General features: G+C 42.2%; 2 protein-coding genes and 1 long non-coding RNA gene across 6 annotated transcripts in view; 1 reads left to right on the top strand and 2 right to left on the bottom strand.

Annotated features, from left to right (window-relative positions):
• Window positions 1–3354, bottom strand: part of LOC142491849 (uncharacterized) — a 94049-nt gene extending 90695 nt beyond the window's left edge. Inside the window, exons 1-2 of the mRNA XM_075594665.1 lie at window positions 3281–3354; window positions 2183–2917 (exon numbers count right to left, since the gene is read on the bottom strand). Coding sequence (XP_075450780.1) covers window positions 2183–2917; window positions 3281–3329 — 784 coding nt within the window. The 5' untranslated portion in view covers window positions 3330–3354. The remainder of the gene's footprint in view (window positions 1–2182; window positions 2918–3280) is intronic.
• Window positions 1–14106, top strand: part of GALNT14 (polypeptide N-acetylgalactosaminyltransferase 14) — a 500522-nt gene that overhangs the window by 102187 nt on the left and 384229 nt on the right. The window lies entirely within an intron of this gene.
• Window positions 6686–14106, bottom strand: part of LOC142492632 (uncharacterized) — a 32511-nt gene continuing 25090 nt past the window's right edge. Inside the window, exon 3 of the long non-coding RNA XR_012800864.1 lies at window positions 6686–6917. This is a non-coding gene — a long non-coding RNA (uncharacterized LOC142492632). The remainder of the gene's footprint in view (window positions 6918–14106) is intronic.

The following is a 14106-nucleotide window of genomic DNA, read 5'->3' as shown; positions in this document are numbered from 1 at the left end:
CAATCTTCCAGAAACCATAGGTGTGTTGTAGCTTATCCTGGTCACGTTCAAAAAAGTCATTACTTGATAAAGTGAATCTTATTGAGGAATTAAAATTCCGTGCATGCTTACGGTCTTGGTAATAAGGATATTTTGCTCGAATGAAATCATCGATTTGGCGTGTGCTTGCTTTCTGTCCGCGACTGTTCAAGATGGCTTCACAGATCATGTACTTATACCCTAAAAGGGGATTAATATTGTTAACGAATTCATCAGCCATGTCTGAGTAGCACAAAAGCTGTGTGCAGGTCTGTGTTATTTGCTCATCAAAATGAATGTGCTGAATGGCTAACAAACTCCTGTTTTTCCTTGTCAAGGTCAACAAAACTAACTACTTTGACTCCTTATTTCAAACGCCAATTGGATTTGTTTGTCTAATTGGGTTAACAGTTGTGGTTCGTGATATGGGACTGTGGGAGAAACATTTCTCCTTCTTTTATCTCGTTTGTGAAAAACATCCCTAGACTGTGAATGCGTTCACATAGTGTTTTTTTGAAAACTAACAAAGACCAGTGTGTGAAAATATTTCTTAGCCAGGCATATCAGTAAAAACACACCTGCAAAAAGAAATGTTTTTTCCCCGCTTACATTTCTGTGTGTATGTGAAAGTCTGGTTAACTCCCTGTCTGCATGAGTTTAAATACGTGTGTATATATATATATATATATATATATATATATATAAATATATCTCTTATAAAAATATATATATATTTATATATAATATTTTATTTTTTTTTATATTGCAGGAGTACACACAACATTGATGGCATTAAGTATACCTTGTATGAAACCTATTTAAATGGTGAGAAACATGATTGAATTAAGTAATAAACATTTGTTTAAGCACAATACTGTTAGAGTCTCATACTTAGGATAATTCTCAAACATTAGGCCTGTATTATTAAAATAGTGTTTTCACAAGGAAGCATGAAGTGTATTAGTTTGTGTATACCAGTTTATATAGTACTATATATATATATATATATATATATATATATATATATATATATATATATATATATACACATATATACATATATATATACACATATATACATATATATATACACATATATACATATATATATACACATATATACATATATATATACACATATATACATATATATATACACATATATACATATATATATACACATATATACATATATATATACACATATATACATATATATATACACATATACATATATATATATACACACACTCACACTCACACTCACACTCACTCAGTGTGTGTGTGTGTGTGTGTGTGTGTGTGTGTGTGTGTATATATATTATTATACATTCTGAGATGTTATAGAAACGAACACACAACTGATTAAAGGACAAAATTACAATGGCCAAGCAAGGCAAAGGTAAGTAATAATTTACACATAATCCTGCTGTACACGTACAAGAAAGATGTTTGCACTTACTTAGGTGTTTTAATAATTGCATGTGACTAATATGCATATGCAATTCTTACATCAATTAACACACCCAAATGCAATGTTTTGCTGCAAAGTCAATGGCAGCTTCTCTAAACTTAGCAACTGGCTCCTGGTGGACCATTACTGAACAGACGATTACAACATAAATATTTATAACACAATTAATTATGAGTGTTAACATTTCCAAAACTTCACGTGTACAAGAACATAGTTGAAAGTTTGGAAACAACACAGTCTTCAGCATACATACAATAGTAATTAGATAATCTGAAGTCAACAAAACAAGGCCAAAGACATATTTTCTGAATTATAACATTTATTTTTTTTGTTCCTTTTGCGAGCGAGTAACAGGCCTGCTTGTTGTCTCTTGAATTTTCCTTTTTCTTTTGCCACCAACTTTAGGCACAACAGAGCCACTTTGAGTGGCCTCTGGCACTTCACGGGCAGGGCTTGTGGCCAGTGACTGTTCACCTACGGGGCTTGTGGCCAGTGACTCACCTACAGGGCTTGTGGCCAGTGACTCACCTACAGGGCTTTTGGGCAGTGATTCACCTACAGGGCTTTTGGGCAGCGATTCACCTACAGGGCTTTTGGGCAGTGATTCACCTACAGGGCTTTTGGGCAGCGATTCACCTACAGGGCTTTTGGGCAGCGATTCACCTACAGGGCTTTTGGGCAGCGACTCACCTACAGGGCTTTTGGGCAGCGATTCACCTACAGGGCTTTTGGGCAGCGACTCACCTACAGGGCTTTTGGGTAGTGACTGTTCACGGACAGGGCTTGTGCCCAGTGACACATGTGAGCAAGTTGGTAGACACTGCACAAGTGATGGTTGGTCTGTTTCATGTGTGTCTTGTTTTGTTTTTGTCGCCTCCTTTGTAGGTGTCTGCTGCTGAATTTGTACAGATGGCAGCGGTAGGATGTCATCAGGAACCTGCACAGCAATGTCTGCTACTTGACCGGTAACATTTGGGCCTGGTGAATGAATATCAGATGAATGTGGTGAAAACTGACCTGCATGAACAGATCCTGGCTGGGAGGTGTTGAATTGTGGTACATTAGTCATTCTCCAGTAATTAGCTTGTGTTTGCTGAACAACTAATGCTTCGAATGAGGTGTTGATTTTTTGCAACTGTTTAGGCACTTCAATGAAGACTCTGTGGAGATGTGCCAATTGTGATACTGTTTCTTCCTGCAGTCCAATCATCCTTTCCAGCACTGTCATCATGTCTGAATGGCGACGATTTTCTGCGTCCACTATTTTTCCCTCTGAAGCTACAATTGCATCGTATGTGGAAGTTGATGGACGATTTGGCGGTACAACAGTTTCTATTGGCACCTCTTCATGGTCACATGATTGTATTTCAGTCTCTTCTGTGGCGTCATCCTCATCATACTCATCATCCTCATCACCATGATGTTCTAAAAAGAAATGTACACATTATTAAATGGCATGTTAATGTATGCTGTGTTACTATGTAATTGTACTGTGTCCTAAGTAACACCTAACATGTTAGCATACGTTTTATAACCTCATTAAAAACTACCTTGACTTACGAATAATGTTTGGACTCAGTATGAAATATGAATGAATGAAAAGTTGCTCTAAACTCAGAAGTCCTACATGATAATTAACATCACTAACACAATACATGTTGCCTTACACTTAATTTTCACTGACACTAAGTAATCCTATTTAAAGAAGATGTGCAAAACAAATAATGCACATGACAACATAACATATAGAAGAGCACATATTATATGGCCAGCAAATGATACACTCACCTTCTAGTAGTGTTGAGCTGGCTGACCCAGGTGAAGACACTTGTTCCATCTCAGGTGACACATGTCCTCCAGGGGCAACTATATATAACAATAACATAAGTTTTACATTTACATGTGTAAATATTGAACAAACACTTATTGTATGTTCTGTATTTATGATTAACTAACAACATCAGTTCCTTAACCGAAAATGTGTGTGAAAGTGAACATAAATAGTTGTAATAACACTGTACATGCCTGTGTACTTAGAATTTTTGAGTTCCCTAACATACAGTACAACATACTATGTTTCTGCAGTAATGCGTGAGGATAAATAGATTAAATGAGTACATAAAAATCATATGTTGTGTAGTGATATCAGTATCATAATGTACATAACTATCATGAGATGACCATTCACAATGGTTATCATGAAGGTGGTCATATTGCAAAAAGTGTTGTTTTTGGTAGAGGATATGTGTGGTACAGTACATTAATCGAAGATGTGGCACACCTGAATGTGGCTGTGACTCAACAAGACAACACATGCAGTGTGTGATAATGTGTCTTTCATAGTAGTTCAACTATAGATATGAGTGAACTAATGTGTGACGTACGCTTTGATAAGTAATGAGTTGTTGGGGCATTTAGTAGCTAGAGTTAAGCTTTCAAATGAGTGTGATTAACTTCAGTTGTGCTATTCAGGTTGTAAGAAAGGTATTCCCTTCCCCAAAAAGCCTAATCAGCCACACCTTTCAATGACTTGAAACAGGTGCAAATGGTGTGAACTAAGTTGACCGTGAAATGAGGCTGTAATTAGTGTGTGTGCTGAACCCCACCCCCTCTGTTGAAGTGTATGCTGTGATGAGATATTAATTGCAGCTGCTTTAACACAATGGTAGATGAGCTAAGTAGTCATCTGCAGTGTTTAAGTTATGAAAACAATGACATAACATATGCTACGTGTGCCTCATTATGCTGTCTGTATATGACATAAAGCAAAAATGGACCTTTTCATAAGCAACTATAGATGTGTTAGTGCCAGTGATGTTTGTAGGCCGTTACATGCAATTTCTTTGATGCATGCTTAAAATAGGCAGTAATGTCATGTTTGTCGGAGTAAAATCAATAAAATACACAATAACATGATACATATTTCTGTTCTGTACCTGTAGCTACTAATAATTTCTCATGAACATGTGTTACACATGTGTACTACCCTGTTGTTCCCCATCTTCGCCCACCATCAATTGCTTCCACTGCAGCTATGCATTTTGGGAATTCACATGTAAATGAGCACGCAATGGCACGTGCTATATTAGTTACTGCTTTTAGTAGGACTACTACATATATGTCTATTTTGAGATATATATATACAGAATCAGACATATACATATATAGATGCAGGTATGCTTATATTGTGAAGACAGTATAAAAAGCAGTGTAACTATGCAAAATAACTGTAAGCAACGACACGCCTAGTACAGTAATATTTATCACCTGCTGGAAATTGTGACGGATAAATTCCAATGTCACGGTCACCAGCCAAGCCTTCCACGACGACGGTAAGTAATTTTGGCCGAAGCAGCTCCTCCAATGGAGTCAATATGAGACGTTGTGGTGTGGGCCCACCTCCAGTGCCAGTAGCATGCACGCGTTGGTCTTGTATTTTCTTTTTCAATTTGGACCTAATATCATCAAATCTTTTCCGACAATGATACTTGTCCCTGACACTATTCCCACAGGCATTGACACCAATGACTATTGTGTCCCACATTTCTTTTTTGCTTGCTGCACTTGTCCGCCCTTGAAAAACATATAAAAGATATGAGGTAAATGAATAATAATATAAGCACCAGTTTCCTACACTGCTAGCTGTTCCAAGAGATAGCAAACATGCTGTTTTATGTGTAATATGTGCAGCACATGAGCATTCACTACTAAACCTATACATGTAAGCAAGGTTGCATTCATATTGTATGCAGTTCTGGCAAATTGACCGCCTGTGTTTATTTGTCCTTGTAAGGCATGATAAAAAGCTGTGTTTCCACACTAATGAACATAGAAAGATATTGTGTACCCATATTTGCATATGAACAAAACTCAGATGACCTAGGATCACATGTATTTGAATAATAAATGTAAAGTTACACTTACCTACTAAATGTCCATAGAGACTGTCATAGTGCTCCAGAATGCCAGTGACAAGAGCCCTATTTTCCTGGTCATTGAAGCGAGGATTACGTGGCTTCTCCACACGTTTTTTCCGAGCAGGTTTAGGGTCAGAGCTTGGCTGGTGCTGACTGGACTCTCCTTCTTCCAATGGAAGAGCCTCCAAAAGCTGGCCACCAGCAAGCACGCCACCACCAGACACCCCATCAGCAACTGCGCCACCAGCAGCACTCCCAGCACCAGCACTCCCACTCCTAGCACCAGCACTCACACTCCTAGCACCAGCACTCACACTCCTAGCACCAGCACTCACACTCCTAGCACCAGCACTCCCAGCACCAGCACTCCCACTCACAGCAACAGCACTCCCACTCCCAGCACCAGCACTCCCACTCACAGCAACAGCACTCCCACTCCCAACAACAGCACTCCCACTCCCAACAACAGCACTCCCACTCCCAGCAACACCACTCGCAGCACCAGCACTCCCACTCCCAACAACAGCACTCCCACTCCCAGCAACACCACTCGGTGCACCAGCAACATCACTCCCCTGAACAGAACGTTCACTCCGACGCGTACTCCCACGAGTAGCACTCCCACTCCCACCGGCATCACTCTTCCCACGCTTTGCGGGCATACTTCCAGCACTCACAAAAAACAGACAAGAAATGTACAGGCAATCACACGACCCACTTCCACATATAAAACAAGACAAAGATGTAAACAAAACAACAAAGGACAAAGCTCACCCAATACACAACAAGTCTCTCAGTCAATATGCAAATCTTCAATCGTCCAGCTCTGTGCGTCTCTCTCTCTCTCTCACTCCCAACAACACAGAGAATGATTAGCAGTACACGTTGCCTTTAAATATGGCGCGCAATCAAAAACATGCTTGTTTCGCCTGATTCAGCAAGATTTGTGATTGTGCAACCTAACAGCACCCCGCCACGCACGCCGATACACCTGTGTGTGATCGGCTCATCATCGTGAGAGTGGGCGGATTTGTTTTCTGGTTGATTTTGAATGTATTCGGCACTTACTGCATACGGAGAGGGAAAAACGCCAATAACATGACTAATCGATAAGCTTGCCGATTTCACATAATCGTCGCTTACTGCATGAGGCCCATAGTGTGATATGTTTCCAGAAACGCCATTCTTGCAGTTTCATAAATAGGCCCCTACCATATCTCGGGTTAGTTAGTGCGTGCTGTATAGTGTATGCCCTTATTTCCTGAGCATGAAAAAGGTCACGCAGGCTGCATTATTAAAAAAAAAATCCACTAGCCGACCTTTGTATTCAGCTTTATTTTTTTTTAACACGGACCACTCTTCCTGCACATTCATCCTGTATTCCCAGACTCATTTATTTTTCTTTAACACCTTTGCTGTTCATTGTAGTCTGTTCTGTCACTTCAGGGGTTACACGAGATTGAGTGGCACTCTTTTTCACAGCTTTTAATGAAATCAAGTTGTTTACTCTGCAAAAAGAAAAAGAGAGAGAGAGAAAGGAAATTAAACGGAAGAAATCCAGCTAGCAGAAGTAACAAGCTGCCCTTCTGATGACTTCCAGGTCTGTTGGGAGCCGAGACGCGTTAATGGTTTTCCCTAACACAGTTGAGACTTTGGTAAATGGTCCACGGCTGTTCACTGGTGTCTTCGTTTGCCAATAAGGATTGCTAAATGGTGCAAGTTATTAAATGCTTTGGAAAGCTGTATATTTCTCCGGTAACTAGGAACTCATGTTTGCTTCTTAATATTTTGCAACCTAAATATATAGAGAGAGGGAGGGGGGGGGGGGAGAGGGGGAAGGAGAGAGAGGGAGAGAGGGGGAGAGATCTAATGTATGAATGCAATAAGTGTTATAGGGTGCATACCATCCTAAAAATGTAACTGTAAAGGGAAAAAGGGGCAGGCACTCCAAATGCAAAAATGCAAGTGTTATTTAATGACTCAACGTTTAGGTTCATCCAAAGCCCAGAATAAAAAAAATATATATATATATATATATATATATATATATATATATATATATATATATATATATATATATATATTGTGACAGAAACCAGGGGTTGGTAATAAACTCCATATACAGGGCTCCCAGGATACTGAACAGTTTCTGTCCTGTCTAAGCTGAACAGGGCAGCCTCGTGGTACAGGCACTCCATTCCACAGTTTGTCTGCTGCCTGTTTTCTGTCACCTGTCATGCTGATTAGAGTTCAGGTATATAAGACCTGTTTCCTGTTTCCTCTGAGCCCCGCCCAAGAGCCTGGAAGGCTGCTGAACTGCAGAGGGGTGAGAAAGCCTCTTTCCCAAATCGCTTCATTCATTCTGTTAGTTTGTCTAAAGACTGCAAAGGTACTTATTTTGTTGGTGGAAGTGGACAAGCCACTTCCAACTCTGAGTCAGGGACATCTAAGTTTAAGTTATCGCTCAGACGAGCAGCTTTTTGTTTGGCTTTGTTTTCTGTTTAAACTGTGGCAGTCTCAGTGCCTGGGACTGAATAAACCAGGCATAGCCTGTTTAAAGGAACAGTACGTGACGTCTCATCATTTAACCTACCCTAAAAGACCGTGTTCTAACAGTCCCGGACAGACGGCGGAGCCCCGGAGTAAGCCGTTTGTCACATATGGTGGAGAATGCGGGCAGAACACTAAAAGGTCTGGGGGTTAAAGAACTTTAAAAAAAAAAAAAAAAAAAAAAAAAGAAGGTTTTTTTTCTCTCTCTCCAAACAAGATGGAAGACGTGGTGAGTGCGCTGGTACGCAATGTCGCTGTCCAGAGAGACGCGAATGAAGCCCTGCAACAGGCGAATGCAAACCAGCAAGAGACAAACCGCTTGCTGAAAGAGGAGCAACAGCGGTTCGCTCAGGGCTTACAGCAGGAACTCGAGATCCTGAGGGAGACTATCAGTAACCTTCCACTGGCAGCGGCACAGAGAGAGGGATGGCCAGAAGCTGAGTGGGCTGGTCTAATCGCACCCTTCCTAAGCGGCGAACCCCAGAAGGCTTACTTTGATCTAGAGCCAGCCGAAGCTAACGTCTATGCAAAATTGAAGTTCGAGATCCTCGCCCGCCTCGGCGTAACCACGGCTGTTCGCGCCCAAAGGTTTCACGCATGGTCCTTCACGATGGATAAAGCCACCCGAAGCCAGATGTATGACCTCATCCACCTCGCCCGGAAGTGGCTACAACCCGAGATCAACTCAGCAAGCCACATTGTGGAACGGTTGGTCATGGACCAGTTCTTGAGGAAACTTCCCTCTGCCTTTCGCCATTGGGTCAGTCGGAGTGACCCCCACAATGCGGATGAGCTTGTGGCCCTCGTAGAAAGGTACAATGCAGCAGGAGAGCACCCGCAACCCACAGTCGTGGAGCAACCCCACTACCCGAGGTTCCAGGACTCTTCCAGAGACGGTAAAAGGGTACCGGGGTTAAGGGGAGCTGAAGAGCGGCGACCACCTTCACGCAGCACCAGCAACAGTGGTTCGCACACTAAGGGCAATAGCCAACATGGGGAGCCGGGAAAAGGCTCTAAGTGGGACACAGACTATGTACCTAAATGTGTAAATTGTCATGAGAGGGGCCACACAGAAAAAATCTGCCCACTAAATGATGAGCCCATGCAATGCAACAGCGTGGAACCTTATTCGCTGTTGTCCCAATGTATGGGCCCTAGCCCAGAGGACCCCTTGAATAACCATCTGTGGGCATTTGTAAAGGTTAATGGTAAGAGGGTTCGGGCACTTCTTGACTCTGGGAGTATGGTCACACTAGTGTCCGAATACCTATTGCCCATTAAGAAGAAACAGGTAAACAGTTCACAAAGAGTGGCAATTTGTTGTATACATGGGGATAATCATGAATATTCCACTGTTGATGTTTTTTTTTAAACAGAATTTGGTTCTTTAGATTTCAAGGTGGGTGTTGTACCCAAACTGGCACATGATGTGTTAATAGGGACCGACTTTCCCCATTTTCTAAAAATGTGGTCCCCAGCTCAGAATAGCGCCCAGAGTTCAATAGCAGACCATAACGAAGTGTTAGAAGAAACAAATCCTTTCCCTTTTTCAGAAATGGAGGTTGACGAGGGCCCAAATAAGAAAGGGGAAAAGGAGGAGTGCTGTGAAATTCCCTTCCCCATCACTACTTTGGTAGGGAATACCCCAAATCAAGATGTTGATCAGGCACTTACCACCCCAGTACAGGATAAGACCCTCGCTGACCTAGAGGTCAGTCCTGGGAGTTTTAAGAAGGCCCAGTGGGAGGACCCCACATTAGCGGTAGCAAGGGGAAATATACGGGACCAGAATAGTACTCATGGCCAACCAGATAGGTCACTTGCTTACCCCTACTTCGAGGTAGAGAACGACCTAGTATATCGGGTTGATAAAAGAAAATCAGTTACAACTAAACAATTGTTGGTACCACGGACATTCCGTAACGTAGTATTACACCTCGCACATAGTCATCCATTGGGGGGACACCTAGGGGTGGAAAAGACAAAAGAAAAGGTTCTCCGAAGCTTTTATTGGCCTGGGGTTCTGGCAGAAATTACAAACTATTGTTCCTCATGCCCAGAATGTCAGATCACCGCCCCGTTCAAAGCATACCGCAGCCCATTGGTACCCCTTCCCATAATAGAGGTACCATTTGACCGGATTGCTATGGATCTAGTAGGACCCCTAATAAAGTCTGCTAGGGGACATCAGCATATATTGGTAATATTAGATTATGCTACCCGATATCCGGAGGCAGTTCCCCTACGTAGCACCTCTGCTAAAAACATAGCAAAAGAGTTAGTACTTCTGTTTTCCCGGGTCGGAATTCCTAAAGAGATCTTATCTGACCAGGGAACACCATTTATGTCCCAAGTAACAAAAGAGCTATGTAAACTCCTAAAAATCAAGCATCTCAGAACCTCAGTCTATCATCCACAAACAGATGGTTTAGTGGAAAGGTTCAATAAAACCTTAAAGAGCATGTTACGCCGGGCGGTCGATAAGGATGGGAAAAACTGGGACTGTTTGTTACCATACCTGTTATTTGCCATTAGGGAAGTTCCCCAGTCATCCACAGGCTTCTCCCCGTTTGAACTATTGTATGGCCGACATCCAAGGGCTTACTGGATATAGCCAAAGAAACTTGGGAACACGAGGTTACCCCTTACAGAAGTGTAATAGAGCATGTTGCCCAAATGCAGGACCGCATTGCTGCAGTCCTACCCATAGTGAGGGAACACATGGAGAAAGCTCAAGAAGCACAAAGGAATACGTATAATAAGGGTGCTAGGGTCAGAATTTTTTTTCCAGGTGATAGGGTACTAGTTCTGGTTCCCACCGTGGAGAGTAAATTCCTTGCTAAATGGCATGGGCCATATGAGGTCTTGGAAAGAGTGGGAGAAGTAAATTATAGGGTAAGGCAGCCAGGTAGGAGGAAACCTGAGCAAATTTACCATATAAACCTACTCAAGCCCTGGAAAGATAGAGAGGTCTTGTTAACCCTAGTACCCCCAGGTCTGTCAGAGAATCAAGAAACTGACCCAGAGGTTAGCATAGCTGAAACACTGTCCGTGCATCAGAAACGAGAGGTCCAGAGTTTAGTGAGAAGGAACAAAGAAATCTTCTCTACACAGCCAGGTAAAACTAACGTAATTAAACATGACATAGTCTCTGAACCGGGGGTCCGAGTTAACCTTAAACCGTACCGAATCCCAGAGGCCAAGAGAGAGGCTATAAGTTTAGAGGTTAAAAAAATGCTAAAACTAGGCGTAATTGAGGAATCCCAAAGTGGGTGGAACAGCCCTATAGTTTTAGTCCCAAAGCCAGACGGTACAACAAGGTTTTGTAATGACTACCGGAAACTAAACGCGGTGTCAAAATTTGATACTTATCCTATGCCCAGGGTGGATGAACTTGTAGAGAGACTGGGCAAAGCCCGATATCTCACAACCCTAGACCTAACAAAAGGGTACTGGCAGGTTCCCCTCACAGAAAGGGCAAAAGAAAAAACAGCCTTCTCAACCCCAGACGGCCTCTTTCAATATAAGGTGCTGCCTTTTGGCTTACATGGAGCTCCCGCCACATTCCAAAGAATGATGGATAAAATTTTAAAACCACATGTTCGGTACGCTGCCGCCTACCTGGATGATGTGGTAATCCATAGTGAAGATTGGCAGTCCCACCTTCCAAAGGTCCAAGCTGTGCTCGACGCAGTTCGGTCTGCTGGACTAACTGTAAACCCCGCTAAATGCACTATTGGTCTGGAGGAGGCCAAGTATCTGGGGTATTCTATTGGTAGAGGGTTACTCAAGCCACAAACACTCAAAGTAGAGGCGATACAAAATTGGCCAAGGCCAGTCACAAAAAAACAAGTAAGGACCTTTTTGGGGTTAATTGGCTACTATAGGAGGTTTATTCCCAATTTTGCAACTAAGGCAACCCCACTAACCGACCTCACAAAAGCAAGAGGACCGCTAATGGTAAAGTGGTCCCCCGAAGCCGAACAGGTCTTTAGAAGCCTGAAAGAAGCTCTCTGTGCCCAACCAGTGTTGGTCACACCTGACTTCTCCAAAGAGTTCGTAGTCCAAACCGACGCATCTGAGGTAGGGCTGGGGGCGGTACTCTCCCAGGAGTCTCAAGGGGAGGAGCACCCCATCCTTTATTTAAGTAGGAAACTAAATCCCCAGGAGAAAAATTACTCCATAGTCGAGAAAGAGTGTCTCGCAATAAAGTGGGCTGTAGAGACACTCAAGTATTATCTGTTGGGGAGAAAGTTCCGATTGGTCACAGATCATGCACCCCTTACCTGGATGTGTCAAAATAGGGAGAAGAACGCTAGGGTGACCAGGTGGTTCCTAAGCCTACAGCCCTTTAAATTTTCTGTGGAACACAGGTCGGGGCACAAACATGGCAATGCCGACGGGTTGTCAAGGATGCACTCCCTAATATCCATGGTCGCTCACCCCTCGAGGTCTGAGCTGGGGGGGAGGATATGTGACAGAAACCAGGGGTTGGTAATAAACTCCATATACAGGGCTCCCAGGATACTGAACAGTTTCTGTCCTGTCTAAGCTGAACAGGGCAGCCTCGTGGTACAGGCACTCCATTCCACAGTTTGTCTGCTGCCTGTTTTCTGTCACCTGTCATGCTGATTAGAGTTCAGGTATATAAGACCTGTTTCCTGTTTCCTCTGAGCCCCGCCCAAGAGCCTGGAAGGCTGCTGAACTGCAGAGGGGTGAGAAAGCCTCTTTCCCAAATCGCTTCATTCATTCTGTTAGTTTGTCTAAAGACTGCAAAGGTACTTATTTTGTTGGTGGAAGTGGACAAGCCACTTCCAACTCTGAGTCAGGGACATCTAAGTTTAAGTTATCGCTCAGACGAGCAGCTTTTTGTTTGGCTTTGTTTTCTGTTTAAACTGTGGCAGTCTCAGTGCCTGGGACTGAATAAACCAGGCATAGCCTGTTTAAAGGAACAGTACGTGACGTCTCATCATTTAACCTACCCTAAAAGACCGTGTTCTAACAGTCCCGGACAGACGGCGGAGCCCCGGAGTAAGCCGTTTGTCACAATATATATATATATAAAACGAAAATTGCCGTGTTAGTCCAGTTGCGATAGTGCAGAATAAATGAGTACTTCAGTATTAGGTCATACCTTTTTTATTTGGACTAACAATTTATGTCATAGGACAAGCTTTCAAGAGTTTTCCGCTCTTCCTCAGGTCGTTCTTTTCCAATCCCTGTCTTAGTCATAGAAACCTTTGTATAACAGTATTGCCGACCTGAGGAAGAGAGGAAAACTCACGAAAGCTTGTCCTATGACATAAATTGTTAGTCCAAATAAAAAGGTGTCACCTAATACTGAAGACTCATTTATTCTGCACTATTTTATACATATATATATATATATATATATATATATATATATATATATATATATATATATATACTGTGCTATATGTATACACACACAGCTGTCTCTCACACATACTAATACTCCTTGTTCTTCCATCCCTACACACCAATAGGGACCACTAAGTATCCACACACACTTTTAGTTGTGCTACAAACTCTCACATTTCCACACCCACCCACACAATTTATATCCACTCCCACTCCACACACACCTTGTGTAAAGCACTGTATATACTGTGGGCTCTCCATTCATTTTTATTCACACTGATACACATACACACTCTTTCTTCACTTGCTTTCAGTAACCTTTTGACACCTCTAGCCATAAAACACATCCACACCGGGGGAAGGAACAGCACAGATAACATTCCAAGAGACACTGTTTTTTAAGTATACCTTTTGCTTCATTCATTGTAACATCGCCGGAAGAAGAGATCAGTGTATCTCGAAAGCTCGCACAAATAAAAGCATTTCGTTAGCCACAGAACGTTATCATCTATTTATTTTTTGATTATTGAAGCTCGGCTAACACGGTACTGATACCTCTACATGTATATATATATATATATATATATATATATATATATATATACAGTGTTCGACAAACCTATACATTTGCTCGCCCCGTGCGAATGGATTTAACCCCCGGGCGAGTAAATATTGGCCCAAGCAGCACACATTTGGTACTAGGTGGCGAGTAGATTTTTTTGTGTGGCAAGTAGATTTTTTGGTGATTTGTCAACCACTGTATAT

This window comes from Ascaphus truei, chromosome 4 (genome assembly GCF_040206685.1).
Source record: "Ascaphus truei isolate aAscTru1 chromosome 4, aAscTru1.hap1, whole genome shotgun sequence".
NCBI lineage: Eukaryota > Metazoa > Chordata > Amphibia > Anura > Ascaphidae > Ascaphus > Ascaphus truei.
This window is presented reverse-complemented; position numbering and strand designations above follow the sequence as displayed.